Source organism: Fusarium phalaenopsidis, assembly GCF_050370095.1.
Source record: "Fusarium phalaenopsidis strain FUZ10S chromosome Unknown contig_32298, whole genome shotgun sequence".
NCBI lineage: Eukaryota > Fungi > Ascomycota > Sordariomycetes > Hypocreales > Nectriaceae > Fusarium > Fusarium phalaenopsidis.
In genome coordinates, this window is record NW_028145407.1 from 71032 (window position 1) to 88416 (window position 17385).

Sequence of the window (17385 nt, forward strand, 5' to 3'; positions counted from 1 at the left end):
GAAATGTATAAAAGAGACAGTTCTGTTTCTCCTGTCGCCTTTATAATCTAGCCCAGCGAAGATGGGCGCCTATCAGAGTCGACATCAAGCAGCAACTTTCCTCTTCGCCGACTTCTCTAGCTCTGCCATTATCTGAACCAACTTCTCTGTGAGATGAGGAACACGCATCCCAGTGAAGTTTTCTCGGACAATGCTCATGATAGTCTCCATGACCTTGTCCGGTTGTGATAGCGGCACGCTCACAAACACATCCTCCTCTCCAGGCATTTCTGATCGCCGTCTGATGCATGGCTGCCCCTGTCCAAACCCTTTGAACCGCTGCAGAGCAGTGCTTTCTTCTTCATCCAGGTACACATTCTGATTTGTGAGTCGCGTTGTTACCTGAGACTGGTCGGAGAGGAGCCCGTAAACCCAAAATGCCAAGGTGGAATGATACAGAATTATGACGGAAGGACCTCGTATTGAGCCCTTTGGAAGCGACATGACAAGCTGCATAATCTGAGCCGCGTGGCAGATGGCGTTTCTGGCGTCCTCGCTCTTGACCCAGTCGCTGATGGTAGGGTAAACAGCACGAGCTCGCTCCGGTCCATCCATGCCGGCAAATATTTGAATCTCTTCAAAAGGCATATGGAGGTGAAGCAGACACAGCTTAAGCCGAAGGTTGAGCTCTGAATCTGCCGAGAGTTGAGGCGCTAGGCTGAGTTCGAGATGGCCAAGCAACTTCAGAAGCTCGTCCTTCCTAAGTTCCGTGACGAGGGTATTCCAACGTCGCGGTCGTGATCTCTGGAGAGAGGAGAACTGTAAATACTCCCGGCACATAGTCCAGATACATGAAAGTACCGCCATGCCCGCAGTGTAGATGTCGACCGGGTTTGCTGGATTATTGAGAAGGTCAGGATTGTCGATAAGGTCGGCAACAAATACCGGCTTAGAATGCTCTTGGGCGGCCAAGCATGACTTCCACTGCTCAGGACTCCCTGCCGCCCAGCCCTCTGGACTGCCTGGCAGTGGAAGAAGGACTTCAGCATAAGAGATAAGAGGGTTGACCAGCAAGGCCATGGACACGCCCATGTCGTGGGCAAGCATCCTGAAGGCGAGTCTTTTAAATGACTCATTCTCGACCCAGTTCAACCACTCTTGTCGGAGATCAAAACCATAGGCATCCCCAACATTGGTACCTGGGTACGCAGTAGGCTTGAACTTTCCATCACGCCTCATCATTGTCAGGATTGGCTGGAAGAAGCTTTCTGCAATCTCAACTTTTCGAGGGAGTCCACTCCAAATGCCGACCTCGATGGTGATAAGAAACGCCTGCAAGAGCTGAAGGTCTCTTACGAGGGTGTTGTTTTGTTCCCACTGTAGATTTGATTAGTCGAGACGCGTCATCTCAAACAAGAAGAATACTCACCCTCCTCGAGATCGCGAACCTCAAGCATTCTTGCATCGCCCGGCCAAGTTTGGATAGCGCAGGGTCCGATGTTAAGACAGCCCCGATGGCTGCCATAGCTGCGACAAGCTCTGGTCGCTTCTCGTTGGGGTCGAACGAGGCGGCGTGAATAAATGACCCTGCACGTGTGTGAGGTGACGTTAAATAATACTGCAATAGTGTATCAAGAAGCTCCACTGAAGGGAATGAGGCAACTGCCTTGGACAGGCTATCTGATTGACAACTGGTCACAATCATCATCAAAATCCTGTCACGTGCTGGTCCTCCCAGTTTGGCGCATGTGACGCGTGTGTCGGCATCCAGAGAGACTCTGGACTCTGGTGAAGGGTAGTCCAATGTCATGGAGGGAAGGGAGAGGTTGTGGTCCTCGGCTCCGGCATGATCTTTCGCGTTGGGGCGGAACCTCCAATGAGAGTTCTGGAAGGCCTCACTGCACATGGCGGCAGGCTGGCCTGGATCCATATGAGATGTGCGGGGAGTTTGTGTGCCTCGAGGCGTGGGTTGGGACGTGTTGCTAACCTCGAAAGGGATACTGACGTTGTAGGAGTCGAGGAATTGGAGATCCATGTCGTCTAAGCCGTTGTATGTGCTGATTTCCATGTCGTTGGTGGGGGTGGAGGACCATTGTCCAGATAGAAGGTTGAGATCAGGGAAGTGGAAAAAGAGGGGGTTGGTTTCGATGTTTAGGGAGGGGTCTATAGACTGTTAGTCCCATCGAGAACGGTAACTCGGACATTGAAGGGTCCTACCTAGCGTCTGGAATAGGTGTTGCGTAGTCTGTGGCGTCAACACATCCAGAGAAGCTTGCCCTCCCATACTCGGTGATGTAGATGTCTGGTCCATACTAAGTGGGTTGCTGAGAGATGTCATGGCAGGCGCATCATCCTGCGTAAACATGGACTCGTCTTCCTGGGGGCACGTCTCTGGTGGCGTCATGACCATGTCGACGTCGGTAGAGCCAGGCCATCTGCACTCGAGGCCCTTCTCCTGGCATCGACGACATGGTTTCTCTTCGCTGCAGCGAAGATGGTTCGAAGCACATGCTTTGCATGCTTTTGTCACCCTTCCAGGCATGAAACGCGTCTCTCCGACCGAGCCGCCATTACTCTCCCCCGCTTGCGAACCGTGACCCGCGACGTGTCTCTTGAGGAGATCACTAAAACCAATCGTTAGCCGAGCATTATGGGAGAAGAGCAGTACAACTCACGGTCTTGTGAATGCCTTTGGGCAAACATGGCACTTGTACGGCTTTGTCTGTGTGTCTAAAAAGTCAGCACTCGCGTCAACCTCTCACGCTTGCGACATACGAGAGCGCACGTGACGAGCCAGGTGATCCAGGCGCTTGTAGCTCTTCTGGCAAGAGCCACATTGGAACATGCCAGGCTCGGTAGACATGATGCTATTCACCCGGTGGACGTCGGGAAAACATACGAGAACGGTTCGGGAGGTGGAGAGGACGAAGGAACAGGAGCCAGAATTGACCGGTCGATGACAGTCTTTATCGCAAATCACCCGGCCATCTCGGATGCGGAGGTGGCGTCTGGGGTGCGGGGAAGCTGGCGAATCGGCTGAGGTTCTTTTGTCAATAGATCTGAAGCTAGATTAAAAGGGGATCGTGTCCGCGGTTATTCTCAAGGGCGAGAAGGTCGGGGTTGTTATCGGGAAGCTCTCTCCACATCCCGACGGACCATCGCCACCCCACATGAGCCACCCTGGAGCAACCAAGGGACACGGGATTCTTAACAAACGCTGTATCTTTTCTCGTAATAAGGACTTTTTCGATTAGCTTTCCTTTTTCACTAATTGTAACCGATCGAAAGTGAGCCCTTATTGTGTACCAATCAGCCCAATTTGGATCATGGGTAAGTTGTTGGTCCACAGTTCGCGGTACACACTGACTAACCTCCGCTTAGCTCAGCTAACACCAGTCCACTTCTTTTCCCATGGGTCAACCATGATGCTTGGAGAGGAATCCGAAGCAGCAGATTACTGGAAGAAAGCTGGCGACCAGGCATTGGCCAACAAGATCAAGGGTGTTGTCATGATGGTACGAGGATCCAATGTTTCAGGCGACCCTCTAACAAGAAACAGGGAGCCCATTGGGATGCTCTCGGCGATCGAATCGAAGTCGCTACCAACCCTCAACCTGGAAAATCGCCCGTCGCATACGTCCACCCTTCAAAATACGTCGACTACAAGCTCAATCCCGACCTAGAGACGGCCGAGCGATGCATCTCGCTGCTTTCGAAGGCGGGATTTGATGTCTCCGGAAACCCGACCTTCGAGTGGATCCATGATACATACCTGATCTTAATCCGTATGTTTCCCAACGGTTGTCCGCCTACTACTCTCATCTCCATGAATGGCCGCTTCGACCCACACTACCACATGAAAGTCGGCCAAGCTCTGCGATGTTTGAGGAGTGAAGGATATCTCATTATCGGATCCGGTGGAGCCGTACACAACCTCTACCGCAACATCTGGGGCCCGATGGTCAAGTATACGGACAATTTCGGGCAAGAAACGCCTCCGGAGCCGTGGGCCTTAGAGTTTCGACAGGCAGTCGAGGATGTGATTAAGAACAACACGGGGCCTCATCTCCGACGCGCAATGACGCGACTGATGAAGCACCCGCTCTACAGAGATGCGCATGCGACAGATGATCACTTCATGGCGGCCGTGTTTGTCGCTGGTGCTGTTGGTGATGAGGAGGATGAGGGAGTGTATGGAGAGCTCAAGGCGGAGACGTGGGAGTTGACAAACATGTGTAATAGTCAGTTCACGTTTGGGAGTTGGCCAAGGACAGTTGCAACGGCATAGCTGTTGGCCTGATGCGAAGTTTCAAGATATCAATAGTACGAATGCTTAATTTCTAGCTCTGCCTGCTGATCGTTTGGACTTGCCGGTGATGTGCTCTTCCACCGCGGATCTAGCATAGGGCTCCAACAGTATCTTTACTAACATAGATGGAGCGGCCTCATTAGATGGCGCCTGTCTGGAAAATATCTTGATCTTCTCCCCCGAACTGGCCTAGGCACACCTGGAGTGGCGCTTTCCGGTCGGTCGGGGAGATTATGTGCCCGGATCGTGGAGGCAGTGTTGGCGCTAGACAACGGCTGTCGAAGATGCCGCCATATTATCCAAGGAGAGATCGGCACTGTGAGAGTGTGGCCTGAGTTACGGGGTCGATCAAATAGCATCTGCCGGTGGAAAACGTGGTCTGGGACATGATGGCCCGGGCAATTGGTCTGGTCGTCAAATCACAAAGAGTGGTTGGTCTCATAGGAATGCAATGGATCGAGGCGATACGATGGAGCTAGGATTCAAGCATTCACAGTTTTACATGCGAGGTGAGTAGACCTGAGAAAGCATGGGTTGTGAGTGACACATCCATGGCATGCGTTATGTAGGTTTGATGGCAACTTGGCAAGTCAGAATCGTGCTGACGACTGCAGCTTGATATCATTTCAAGTACGTTTTAAAGCTTGAGAAACAGGTAACATCTCAAACAATAATATACATTAAAGTCTATGGATGATCCAAAGTGAATCACTCAGTAAAGTGTTGACCTGAACCGTCCTCGTGTCCTTGCGTGCCCGGAATCAACAAAAAAGAATAAATAATCATGTCATAATTCATGTACATTTAGCTGGAAATCTGCTCATGCAACTTCGTTAGCACTCGCTCCTCAAGTATTTCTGGAAAAGTGTCTTAATTACCTCGATGATAGCAGGGCCAGCAGCGACGGTGTCATCAGACACAGCATCCTTGCATCCAGTGAGAACGACGTAGGTCTGGCCGGCAAAACCCTCAGGAATCTCAACGGAGAAGCCGCCATTGACAGCCTGGGCCTCGACAAAGGTAGGACCAGTCACAGCAATGAAAGCAGCGTAGACCTTCTGGCCGTCGGCACCCTTGAGAGTGTACCCAGGGGTCTGGAGAGTGACCATGTCACCAGTCTTGACAGGCACCTTAGTGGAGGGGTCCAGAGCCAGCTTGGGGAAAGCCTTGACGGGAAGGGTAGGGTTCTCCTTGGGGCAGCTTGTGATGAAGCCTGAAGCAAGGGAGTAGACCTCGTTGATGGTCAGGGGGGCGTCAAAGGCCTGGGGGAAGGGTACCTCCTTGAGGTGGCCGCGGATGTATGACGAGTGCCTTGCCTCAACGGTCAGGATGGAACCGGCAGCTGTGAGGTAAGTCTTGCTCATGATGTCGGCGGCAGCACCCAGGTACGCCGAGACACCGACACCCTCAAGGATGGAGGCGGTAGCCAGGAAGCTCTTGACATCGGTGACGCCAAAGTTGTAGGTGCAAGCTGCAACGGGAGTGACACCGGCGGCTGTAGAAGGTGATTAGCAAGTGGACGATGTTTTGGTGGACATCTGAATTACCTTTGAGGCCCTTGGTGAGAAAGTCAACATGCGTTGTCTCATCGCTAGAGACCTTCTTGATGTTGTTGTAAAAGGTCGAGTCGTACCCAGCGTCGGCAAAGTCCTTCTCGCTAAACATGGAAAGGCCTTCACGGTAGAAAGTATCCTCGAGGTGCTCAAGTGTGAGGGCATAGTTGAGGATGACTCCGTCGTTGATCTCAGGAGCGCGCTTCTGAACCGCAGGGGCAGCAGAGGCAAGGCCAGCAGCCGCAAGGACAACAGTAGCAGCGGAGAAGAACATCTTGATGTGGTGGATGTGGGAGTGAGGATATTAAGGAATTATGGTGATGGGGGGCTTGGTAAGGATGGGGAGTTGGGAATGAGCGAGCTTGTATTGTAGGAACGACCTCGTTAGTGAGCGAGTGCTACTGATTTTATTTACAATGAAGCCTCGAACAAAACTGCCATCTGCCGTGAATGATCATGTTCAATCGCTTTCCATGATATCCGCAATCTCCCTCCCTGCTTTCAACCGTCGGGCAGTTTCCATCCGTCCCGAGTTCCGTCTTGCCCATCACCAATCTACCGAATCCAATATAGCTCACGACGGGCAGATCGGGCAGTGCTGCAGCACAAGCCAACTAAGCAAAGTGAACCTATCATTGTAAACGGAACCCGTCCCGTCACCTCACGGAGGATGTCAAGGTCAAAACTCGACGCTAGGCAGGTGCGGGAATCAAGCAGAATAGCACAGGATCGGCAGGGACTCTGGGGATCCGCGCACGGCATCTCACAGTCCCGTCCTCCTCTAGCGTCGAAACTTGTTTGTCCCTCATCCGAATCGGTCGGAGAGTGTGGAGCTATCGAAGCCCGGGATGTCATCTTTCCGGGAGGCTAACGACGTTTTAGCTCGCTCATCTCCAACCGCATGTCTTTGATTCCAAGACATTGCGGGAAAAGTAGCTAGGACCTACTGGACGTGCGCCACGGCTAGCGTTGGATTGGTATCATAGACTCGGTGTTCGGGCGAACTGGTTTTCGGCTGATACAACAATTCTACCTACCAATATCCTTGCTAGACCAGTCTTGAGAACGGCATTTGCATCCGAATTGGTAATTCTTAGCTTGGATTGTCGGCATGCGTGCAAGCATTGATGAGTTGAATGAGGTAGATGTTGATCTTAGGCCATCTGTCTCCTGATAACTGACTCCCAAGTAATTCATAATATCTCAATCTCCTTTCTCTCTGCTCCCGTCTCAAGCATCGTCATTCGCTCTGTCTTGCACTCATTCCACTATCCTACGCCACCTCGAAGCCATGAAGTTCTATGTCGTTGTTGCCCTCGCTCGTAAGAGAATTCTCTTCCTCACGTATACTTCACGTCCCTGACTAACGACCCTTCCAGTCCTCTCAGGAGCCCAAGCTGCCGAGTCTGTCTCTACTACTGTCACCTGCAGTAGTTGCCCCTCTCACTCTTCGACGCCCGACATGGTGACGCGCTCCGCGCTGCCAACTATATCCTGCAGTGAGAAACCTCTGACTATCGTCACCGACGAGTCTTGGTCTTCTTCCATGCCATCTGGTGCCGCAGCACCCACTGGCTCTATGCCTGCCTCAACTCCCTCGCCTGCGGTGCCTGTCAATGGCGCGGGCAGGAATAAGATGGGTACTATGGGAGGGGTACTTGTGATTGCGGCCGTTGCAGCTGGCTGCATTCTGTGAAGGGCGATTTCTAGATAAGAGGTCGGAAGGTGTACTTCCATGTAATAATTATGCTTCATAACTGGTGCGTTTTGGCAAGGAGACTTTTGCTTTGGGTGTGGTGCACAGTGGTTCATCTACATATATCGCAACATATCTTTTGGATAATACTTTATTCAGAGTAAACAACCAGGCACTCGGATCTCGCTTGCTGGTCTTAGAGTCACGACAATAGGTTTATATTTCCAGTATTCGATGTGTAATTCCCTGTCTACTATCTAACTCCCACCTCATATCCGCCATGCAATAGGTCCGCCAGAATTCTTTCTTGAAAAGTATCTAGCTTGGAATGATAGGCAGCGTGATGTAGTTCTGAAATTGGGGTCCAAAGTGAATATTGTTGAGCCCCTGGAAAATCTCCGGAGACCTGCTTTTTGTTAGTTCTTTCCCTGTAATGAGTTGACGAGAATCTCACCTGTCCGTCGGATCGTCATGCAAAAAGATGCCCGATCCCTGAGTATCCCCCGATGACACCTCAAACACTAGCTTGCCACCCTTCTCAACCACGACATTGGTTGGCCAGACCTCAACGTCCACGGCATAGATCTCACCCTGTATCACGGGTAAAACATCCTTGCTGGTGTAATTTCGGTGGGGAAGCCACTCGCGGTGCTTGTTGTTCTGCTGATCGACCTGCCGCAGCGATGTCCTGAGCCAGCCTTTGGTCACGGGCACAGGGTCTCCCGCGGTGCCGGTGTAGAAGATCTCTTGCCCCGATGGGTCTATGTGGCGGATTGTGACGAATAGGTCAATGTCGCTCGGTGTTGGTCCCGTGGGATCTGGAGTAACTGAGACGTTGAGGTGAGCGACAACGTGCCCTGTAATCTCCGTCTCTGACTCAAAAGCTGCCGTCGAGAATTGGAGAAACTCCGGTTTCTCTAGCGTGCCAAGAGCTCTATAAGACAGCTTCTTTCGGTCGCTGTTTGGCCCGTTCCAGAAAAGGCCTAGGTCCGGCGTAAGGAACAGCTTGGTGTACTGGGTCCGCGCGATTGGCCATTCATTCTCCTCACGGCGAGGATACACCTTTTCCTTCTCGGCGTCGTTGAAGCCGACGTTTCCCTTGCGCAGAACAAGACTTACGGGAGGAACCTTGCCCTCTTGGGACCAGCCGACCCTGTCATCGCCCTTGAGAAAGGCGTCCAAGAAGCTGCGCTGAACATTGACCTCTTCTTCGTAGTAGAAAGGAAGGTCATGGCGGCCTGTGATCATCCGAAGGTACTTGAACTTTGATCCGGCATGAGTGTAGCCTTCAATGTTTCCTCGAAGGTGAAGCAGAATGCCTCCCCAGTTGCCAACAGACAGCAGGGGCACCTCGATGTCACCCATGTCGTACTCCTTGGACGCGTAGTAAGGCTCGTCTCGGAAGCGATTCTCCAGGTTGTCCTTAGTCTGGTCCTGCCTGTTTGCCTCGAGTTCCTCTTCGGGTAGATCGCCCTCAATCGTGTCAGGACCCCAGTTTCGCGAGCTTCGACCTGGACGTCCGTACTGATTCGTGATGACCTGTCGATTCCACCAAAACTTGATAAAGCCATTGGAAAGGATTCCTCCATGACGGCATCTGTCCCGGTAGTAGTCTGACATTCCCTCCCAGGGCACGATGGCGCTCAGACCTTTGGGCTTACGGGCAGCTACTCGCCATTGACTCCCGGCGTAGTAGCTAATACCCAAGAGTCCAACCTTGCCCGAGGACCATGGCTGCTCTGCGGCCCACTCGACCACGTCAAAAAAGGCCTCGCTCGTGCCTCTAGACATGGTGTCAAGGAGACCAGGGGACTGCCCGAGACCTCTCTCATCTGCACGAACAACGGCATACCCATGCGTCGTCCAGAAACCGGGATCTGGGGTTTCCCATGCCGAATGATCAGACTTGTGCTGGGGATTCACCTCTGAAAAAGACTTGGGATGGAAACTGCAGCGGGTTAGGGGTGAGAAGAGTTACATGGAGGGGGACCTACTCTTTGTAGTGAATGTCCTTTCCGTATGGACCGTAGGTGACCAAAACAGGCACCCGATCAGCCCCCTTGGGACGATAGACGTTGCATCGGACTAAACCGGACCCCGACTTGAGAGTAACTGTGGCGTTTTGCTCAAAGATGTAGGGAAAGGATGTATCATCCACGGTGTGGATGTCCTTGATCTGATTAGGCATTGTGGCGAATGGGCACAAGTATGAGCAGGGGGTGATTGACAGCGGATAAAAGGCTCGGTGTTCATAATAACTCCAAATCCGTCTACGCCCTGCTTCTTTTGAATACCCAAAACGTCATGATGCAAGACAAGCCGAGTATTGAGCCATGTGGGGGGTTCCGATCCGCGGTTACGTGGGGCCGACTCCCGATCCCCCCTCCCCCTCTGCCCCGGATTTCATATCGGGAATCTGCCGGGAATGCGCAAATTATGATACACCTGGGATGGACTGACTAGGTCATGGGGTATTCAGCCGGCTACTCAACCGCATGCCGAGTGATGAGTACTTGTGGGAGTGATACCCAGTCACCTGTTGGCTATAGCAACTCCTACCTCGAAGATCACGCAAGAAACCATGACCAACGCCTCAGAAGCAGCCCCCTTGAAGATTTTAGTGGTTGGAGCAGGTGAACATTGCATCAGTCATGTCTCACGTTGACTTCACTAACACTCTCTAGGCATTGGAGGGTTGACAGCAGCTTTGGGCCTCCGTCAACAGGGTCATGAAGTAACGGTAAGTCCACCTTCTTGCTGGTTGAAAGATCGTTTAGAAAAACTGACATCTTGTAGTTGTTTGAGCGTTCCCATTTAGCCAAGGAAACTGGAGCAGCTATTCATCTGGCTCCTAACTGTCATGGAATTCTCAGGAGATTCGGAGTTTTCCCCGAAACCTTTGGAGCAAATCCGGTCAATGGAGTGAGTGACGTGAAATAGTGAACACGAAGCACAACCGTTAATGGCGTGTAGGTAACGGAGTATGATGCTGCTGGAAAGCTCAAATTCGACAATGACCTCACAAAGGCGCTTCGCATTTGGCAGCATGTAAGGGCACAGTCAAGTCTTTACTCATTGGCGAGTTGATACTGATGGATTAATGTAGCCCTGGGTGCTGTCCCACCGCGTTCAGCTTCACGAAGAGCTAAAGAAGCTTGCTGTATCCTCTGAAGGCCTAGGCACACCAGCTGTCCTTCAAACTTCAAGCCAGGTTGTGGATGTTGATCCATCGACTGCCACAGTTAAACTTGCCGACGGAACCTCAATCTCTGGGGACCTAGTACTAGGTGCAGATGGCGTCAGCGTAAGAGCATCCCGTATACATCCCCCGTGTTGACCATGTCTTCTGACGAGTTACAGTCAATCACACGACAAATTGTTGTCGGACCAGGTGTAAAGCCCTATGGGTCAGGCAAAAGTGCTTTTCGGTTCATGATTCCCTGCGAAAGGATCGGAAAAAACCCGATCACCAAGGAATTTCTAGATCATCAGGGTTATCTGACTATGTGGATGGGTGACGACAGGAGACTGATCATGTATCCTTGCTCCAACAACACAGTGATGAACTTTGTGGGCATCCACCCAAGCGAAATTTCTGCCGCTGCCTCAAAAGGAGATGGTAAGTCTTGCCAAAGATTGTGTCGAAAACCAAGATGACTGATTCAGGACACAGGCTGGGGACAAGGAGGAAGCAAGGAACTGCTCCTCGAGGTGTACAAGGGCTTTGAACAGAGGGTTCGATCCCTTTTGGAGTTGGTTGATAGCAGCGAGCTCAAGGTCTGGACCCTTCTAGACATGGAGCGCATTCCGACTTGGCACAAGGAGCGACTGGTCCTGCTAGGAGATGCTGCACATCCGTTTTTACCTCGTGAGTCTCTGGTGATGGCATGAGAAGAAGACGCCTTACTGACTTGAGTCGCTTAGATCAAGGACAAGGAGGTATTATAAAGACGCCAAACGTCTCGGAGATATTGATTGCTGACAATAATAGGTGGCATCGCTATTGAAGACGCAGCGTCCTTATGCGCACTGCTCCCACGAGGCACCCGTAGGGACGATATTGCAGATCGCCTTGCTCTTTATGAGAAACTTCGTGATCACAGGGCCCACAAAGTTCAAGAGTTTACTCGGCAGGCCGGCATGGATCTCAATGATGAGAACCGCGGTGACTTTAACAGTGAGACACCCATCCATATTATCCATCAGGGTACTAATGATTTGCAGTCATGGAGTTCATGGGCTACAACTTTGGCCATGACGAGTGGCACAACTCGACACGGGCACTGAAGGAGCTCCTGTGGTCTCGGAATGGCGGTGTTTATTGGCGATCCCCTGTTTCCTTTGGGCCTATGCCAAGCCCACGCCAGGATCACTATGGGCGTCCAATTCCCAGTCAAGATTCGCGATTCACAACCTACAAACTTCGGTTCAAGACTTCTGCCACGCATCTCAAGACCCTGCTACCAACACCCGCATTCAGCTTCTACCAGCCAGGAACCATTGCCGAAGCCAGCTTTCAATGTACCGAGCTGAAGGACCTCAAATGGCTTGGCGGGGGCGGCTACAACTTCTTTGGCCTCTGGATCCACGGTGTGCAGTATGAGAAGAAGGATGGCAGCAAGCTCCGCGGTTCGTTTCTTGCAGTCCTTCTCGAGTCTCTGACCGACCCTATCGTCACTGGTCGAGAAGAGTTGGGCATGCCAAAGATCTACTGCGACATCGATGTTGAGAAGCAAGATGGCACTGCTAGCATCCGATGCAGCTGGAGAGGCGCCACCTTTGTCCAGATGGCCTTAGATGGTCTCGGGAAGGAGGCAAACATCTTGACTAACGGAGCAATCGGCAATCTTCCTCCTCCAGAAGAAGGCCTCTTGGTCTACAGATACGTGCCAGCCGTTGGCAATCCCGGAGTTGCAGATGCAGCTTACCCAGTCTTTCTCCAGAATGGGCTGGCGAACAACCCGCCAGAGGTTGACAAGGTGACTGTTGGCAGTGGAGGGCGGCTCATCTTTACGGAAGGGAACTGGGAGAATCTTCCAACTCTTCACCATATTGCCGCTGGGTTCTCGGAGATACCGGTATATGACATTGTTGAAAGCAAGGTGGAGGAGGGACACGGTGTTGATGATCTCGCGCATGCAAGGCGGGTTGAGTAGATTCATGTTCATGAAGTTTTCGATGGCTAGATTCTAAGCTGAACGCAATTGACTCAACAACATCTCTCCTCAATAGAAGACATTTTGAACTCCACCTTCCCAGTAGATGCCGGCTTGTAGTAGTGGGGTCGGAAAACTGTTCTCACCTGTTAGGCCTGCACAACTACCTCCGTGAACAAGCCCCCCGGGGACTAGTTGCACTTGTTATTGAAACATGTTGGGGAGAGTCTTGTTTTGGTTTATACGAAACTATCTATGCGGCAACCTAAAGCGAGCGGCTTGGTGTTAATCGGCCGATACATTCACCAAATCCAACCCCTGAGGAAGCCTCTCCTGCTACCGCGCTAATCCGCACAACGTCGCCATCCTCGAGATATGTACGCTGTGACCCATCACTTAGGGCTACAGGCTTCGTACCACCTTCAGTCGTCTCAAGCAAGCAGCCATGACTCCCACCAATGGAGCCGCTGACTGTGCCCGTTGCCAAGATGTCGCCAGTCCGGAGCGCGCTGCCAGAGCTCACGGCATGTGCAAGGAGCTGAGGTGGAGTCCAGTACAAGGAGTCTACAGGACAGACACCAATCTTTGTGGAGGCCGAGCCGGTTAGGATCTCGACTTCCATTGTGATGGAGTAAGTTGATGGCTTAGAGTTTCGGAGATATGAAGGCAGCGAATCCTGCCGAGCACAACTACCGGTTTTGAAACGTTCCAAGGCTTCGAGTGTGACTACCCATGGAGATATAGAAGTGCCGAGACTCTTTCCATTAAAGGGTCCCAGAGGATTCATTTCAAACCCTTGGATATCACGGGCTGTAAATCTTGTCAGTTTCCATCACCGCAGCATAAGACGACTTACTCACAACTCCAATCATTGAGTATAACGAAACCAAAAATGTGCTCCTCAGCATCCTTAGCGTTAAGTCTCTGCCTCATAGGCAGCGGCTTTCCGACAATCGCCGCCAGCTCGACTTCGTAGTCGACCTGCTGCGAAGGCCCATAAATGATGGCCTTCTCGCTGAGGGGATCCGTGACAGACTTGTCCCGGAACTGTCCCATAGGACGCTCAATTTCGGTCCCAGAAACGACGATGGAACTCGTGCGCCCTTGGTAGCCAATGGGAAACTTGAAGAATGAAGGCGGCGGCTTCGTGCTGCCGACGACAATTCGCCCTGCATTTGTTACATGTTCAAGAGAGCAGGAAAAGTCTGAACAGTTAGCAATTGTTAATCTCCATATTCTTTTTGGGGAAGACGAAGTACCTGAAAAGTCCTTTATTTCGACAGGCAGATGCATTGTAACCAATGACACATCCTCTTGCGTTGTGGAAGGGAACCCTCCAATGCCATCCTGACGGAACACATCTTGAATCCTCTTGCGAACCTCCACGGACTTGGATCTCGGGAGCGCAGCAAATGCGTTCAGTGTGTCTTGCTTAAAGACCCCATTTGGTAGACTACTAAGGAGTCCATGGTCTTGCAGATCGGCGAGGAAAAGTACCGTATTCCCTAGCCTGGTAACAGCTTGAGGGTCCTGATGCTTGGCAGACGATGCGATGCCAAATGGGATGTTCTCATCTGAGAAATGGTGTGAAAAATCCATCGTTTCTGGTATCTGGTATCTCGACGGTAGGTAGTCGCAACTGGACAGGGCACTGGGGCAAGTAAAGTGGCACTATTCATAAAACGCAACCTGCTATCACGAGGTATTCCTAACATCCTATTTCCGGCTCGGAAGTCGGCCCCGGAGATGTTTGTCGGGGCGCGAAGACAGGAGTGAGGCCAGGGTCGGGGGCGTCTCTCCACATCCCGATCGGCAGCCAGGGACGGCAGGGGACAGCGCTGTAAGAACCACGACGCTATAGAACACCCCATACTTCGGCTTACAGCTTGGTTATGCACCAAGAATCGCATGACGAATTGCCTATCCTCATACAATCAATTTCAACATGGCACTCCAAGGAAACCTCAGCCACCCCAAACGCTACATCACATCTCACAATAGTGAGGGAAAAGCAATCATCGACTCGTCCGTCCCTGAGGAAGCACCCTTCTATGAGCTCCCAGACAAGGTCGCTTCATTCGCCTCTTGTTATGTCACCCGAGAATTCCCTGTGCAACTTGACGAAGGGGCGGACGTGAAGTCCTACCAGGACTTCCTCAGTAGTCCTCCAGGGCTAACGGTCTCGACGGGTACTGTCCTACGCTACGTCGATATGAGCCCCGGCACTACATCTCCCATGCACCGCACCGTTAGCCTCGACTATGGGGTTGTTCTGGAGGGAGAGGTTGAGCTCATTCTAGACTCTGGAGAGACAAGGTTGCTGAAGCGGGGTGATATCTGTGTTCAGAGAGGAACCATGCACGCGTGGAGGAATACTAGCGAGAAAGATTGGGCAAGAATGCTCTACGTGCTTCAGCCATCGACACCAATTACTGTAGAGGGAAAGCAACTTGGTGAGGACTATGGTACCATGCAGGGGGTCGAGGCATCAAAATGATCGAGTTGTAAAGTAGTATGATCACATTTGTCTCCAGTTTAGCATTAGGAAAATGACAAATTTGAGGCGAATCTTCATTGAATCAGGACGAACAAGTATATATTTCCACGCTCATAGCTCTCCTCCCACTTGATATCTAAACACCCGATCCGTCAGTCTCCCAAAAGAGGCCCTCCAGTACTGCGCAGCACCCTAAAACACATTATCAGTATGTCGTTATTCCAGAGTTGAAGTGCAAGGCTTACGGCGTTGATGTTCAGGCCCGTAAACATAACTGTGATGAAGACACGCTCCACTGGACTTGTGTAGACTCTCACTTCAGACTGATCTCTGGTTCTGTTTATAGCCCTGTAGGCGGGCACGCGGCGGTGTTGCGTATCCCACTGGCGGTCGATTGGTGATGCAACTGGAGCCGACTGAGTGCCAGTTTCACAGGGTTGGGGCTGAGAGTGGTGGAGCTCATAGTCTGCCAACACATGGCTGTGCCAGTTTCCATTCAGTGCTGCGGCTGATTCGGTTGTAGTGATGGTAGACATGTTGAATGCGTTGTTAGACGAGTCGTTGCTGTACTGACGATGAGGATGGCGGGCAGTGATGATACTAAGCGGAACGATGGGCGCTGGCAGGCAAGCCTTCTGTTGTAAGCAATGTGGACTCTCCAACTCGCCTCTTCGGCCCATTCGCGGTTCGGCAGATTAATTCGATGCCGAACCGTGACGCTCGGTGCTCGCTACTCGGCATGTGGAGGAGACTCCGAGACCACATCCCGAGCCGGTCGGGGGACCCCGACGTAGCTTGCTAACGCCATGTGCTTTCTCAGGAAGCGTTCCAGGGGAACAAGGCGTGCTTATTTGGGTGTTTGTCTCTCGCAATCGCTTGACGTCTTGACCATCCAGCTGAGTAGCGTCCCAGCCACACACACACCACAATGACGAAGCCATTCACAGCAGTCAGGTCCGCCGCCATAGACGGCCGAGTCCTGAATCCCTTCTACAGAAAGACCCAGCTCAAGCAATTACACAGCACGCTTGCGGATAACGCAGTCCAGATTCAAGAGGCAATCAAGAACGACACCAATCACAGACCAGCGGAGATCAAGGGCGAGTACTGGCTCGCTCTGAAGTGCATCGCGGATGCGTTTGCGTCAATCGACCCACAGAAGTGTATAGAGGATGAGTATGCTATCTCAAAAGGCCGCGACGATCAAGACAGCCGGAGTCCAGTTGGCATTGTAGTCATTGAGCCTTCGCTTCATGCCTTTTTCTACAACCTCATCGCGGCCTTGGTGCCAGCTCTTGCAGCAGGTAATTGCGTGATAGTAAAGGTAAATACGAAGTGGTACAAGCTTGAGACAGAAAACTGACCATGAAAGGCTCAAAACTCTTTGCTTGAAACACCATCCCTTGTACTGGGTCTGATACAGGAGGCTCTGGACAAGGATCTCGTGGAGGTTACAAGCCAGCAAGTGAAGTCAGAAGACATCGGCCACCCACACATTCGAGTTCTCCAGAATGGCTCAACAAGTTCAACATCAACTCAAGACCTGGTCTCCAATCCCAAAGCACCAGTCCTCGCATTCGTGGAGCGAGATGCCGACGTGCAAGCAGCAGCAAAGGGCCTAGTTTCGTCTCGCTTTGGCCTGGGTGGGAAGTCTCCTTATGCTCCAGATGTTGTGTACGTGAACGAATGGGTAAAGAAGGATCTCTTACGTGCCCTTGTTCAGCAAAGTACCGACTTCATGGCCAACCCAGCTTCGTCTCGGAGATCCGCCAAAGCCGCAAAATCCGAGCTAGCTAAACAAGCCGAAAAAGACGGCTCTGTCAACATTATATCATCAGGATCCGGCGGACTAATCCTGGACGTTGAAGATAGGTACGGTCGACCAAATAAGAATGCAGAGATCAGTTCTAATGGTGATTAGGAAATCTGCTTTGCTTGGGCAAAAAGTGGCAGAAAACTGTCTTGTCATCCACTCCGTCACTAGCATGGACGACGCAATCGACGCATCCAGGAGGTGAGAGTTAACCTACGTTCCTCAAGACTCCAGCTGATTTGTGTAGTTCCGGACCACTTGCGGCAGCATACATATTTACTACCCCGAACATGGCCAAGTATATGTGCCAATTTATCGACGCGACTGTCAGCTTCGTGAACCAGATCCCAGCTGAGCTAATGTGTAAGTAATCGTCGCTCTC

General features: G+C 51.8%; 9 protein-coding genes across 9 annotated transcripts; 5 read left to right on the top strand and 4 right to left on the bottom strand.

Moving 5' to 3' along the window:
• Positions 1 to 84: 84 nt before the first annotated feature.
• Positions 85 to 2842, bottom strand: LRP88_06608 (uncharacterized protein; the record flags this gene model as incomplete). The annotated part of the gene is made up of 5 exons (XM_083243146.1): positions 85 to 1356; positions 1409 to 2142; positions 2197 to 2455; positions 2655 to 2668; positions 2755 to 2842. The coding sequence occupies 5 exons, from the start codon at positions 2840 to 2842 to the stop codon at positions 85 to 87; spliced, it is 2367 nt and encodes a 788-aa protein (XP_083100370.1).
• A 463-nt stretch (positions 2843 to 3305) lies between these two features.
• On the top strand, positions 3306 to 4267 carry LRP88_06609 (Extradiol ring-cleavage dioxygenase, class III enzyme, subunit B; the record flags this gene model as incomplete). The annotated part of the gene is made up of 3 exons (XM_083243147.1): positions 3306 to 3309; positions 3361 to 3485; positions 3539 to 4267. 3 exons carry the CDS (start codon positions 3306 to 3308, stop codon positions 4265 to 4267), a joined length of 858 nt encoding a protein of 285 aa, XP_083100371.1.
• An 825-nt stretch (positions 4268 to 5092) lies between these two features.
• Positions 5093 to 6115, bottom strand: LRP88_06610 (ferritin-like domain-containing protein; the record flags this gene model as incomplete). Its single annotated transcript, XM_083243148.1, has 3 exons — positions 5093 to 5104; positions 5167 to 5783; positions 5836 to 6115. The coding sequence occupies 3 exons, from the start codon at positions 6113 to 6115 to the stop codon at positions 5093 to 5095; spliced, it is 909 nt and encodes a 302-aa protein (XP_083100372.1).
• A 1017-nt stretch (positions 6116 to 7132) lies between these two features.
• LRP88_06611 (uncharacterized protein) lies at positions 7133 to 7537 on the top strand (the record flags this gene model as incomplete). The annotated part of the gene is made up of 2 exons (XM_083243149.1): positions 7133 to 7163; positions 7221 to 7537. The coding sequence occupies 2 exons, from the start codon at positions 7133 to 7135 to the stop codon at positions 7535 to 7537; spliced, it is 348 nt and encodes a 115-aa protein (XP_083100373.1).
• Positions 7538 to 7855: 318 nt separating this feature from the next.
• On the bottom strand, positions 7856 to 9725 carry LRP88_06612 (Alpha/Beta hydrolase protein; the record flags this gene model as incomplete). Its single annotated transcript, XM_083243150.1, has 3 exons — positions 7856 to 7943; positions 7992 to 9320; positions 9532 to 9725. 3 exons carry the CDS (start codon positions 9723 to 9725, stop codon positions 7856 to 7858), a joined length of 1611 nt encoding a protein of 536 aa, XP_083100374.1.
• A 393-nt stretch (positions 9726 to 10118) lies between these two features.
• Positions 10119 to 12693, top strand: LRP88_06613 (uncharacterized protein; the record flags this gene model as incomplete). The annotated part of the gene is made up of 9 exons (XM_083243151.1): positions 10119 to 10170; positions 10222 to 10277; positions 10334 to 10459; positions 10511 to 10585; positions 10644 to 10841; positions 10898 to 11156; positions 11211 to 11405; positions 11529 to 11714; positions 11762 to 12693. 9 exons carry the CDS (start codon positions 10119 to 10121, stop codon positions 12691 to 12693), a joined length of 2079 nt encoding a protein of 692 aa, XP_083100375.1.
• Positions 12694 to 12958: 265 nt separating this feature from the next.
• On the bottom strand, positions 12959 to 14292 carry LRP88_06614 (uncharacterized protein; the record flags this gene model as incomplete). Its single annotated transcript, XM_083243152.1, has 3 exons — positions 12959 to 13503; positions 13554 to 13898; positions 13953 to 14292. The coding sequence occupies 3 exons, from the start codon at positions 14290 to 14292 to the stop codon at positions 12959 to 12961; spliced, it is 1230 nt and encodes a 409-aa protein (XP_083100376.1).
• A 346-nt stretch (positions 14293 to 14638) lies between these two features.
• LRP88_06615 (cupin domain-containing protein) lies at positions 14639 to 15190 on the top strand (the record flags this gene model as incomplete). The annotated part of the gene is made up of 1 exon (XM_083243153.1): positions 14639 to 15190. The coding sequence occupies one exon, from the start codon at positions 14639 to 14641 to the stop codon at positions 15188 to 15190; it is 552 nt and encodes a 183-aa protein (XP_083100377.1).
• Positions 15191 to 16118: 928 nt separating this feature from the next.
• LRP88_06616 (Aldehyde/histidinol dehydrogenase) lies at positions 16119 to 17111 on the top strand (the record flags this gene model as incomplete). The annotated part of the gene is made up of 2 exons (XM_083243154.1): positions 16119 to 16514; positions 16614 to 17111. 2 exons carry the CDS (start codon positions 16119 to 16121, stop codon positions 17109 to 17111), a joined length of 894 nt encoding a protein of 297 aa, XP_083100378.1.
• Positions 17112 to 17385: the final 274 nt, after the last annotated feature.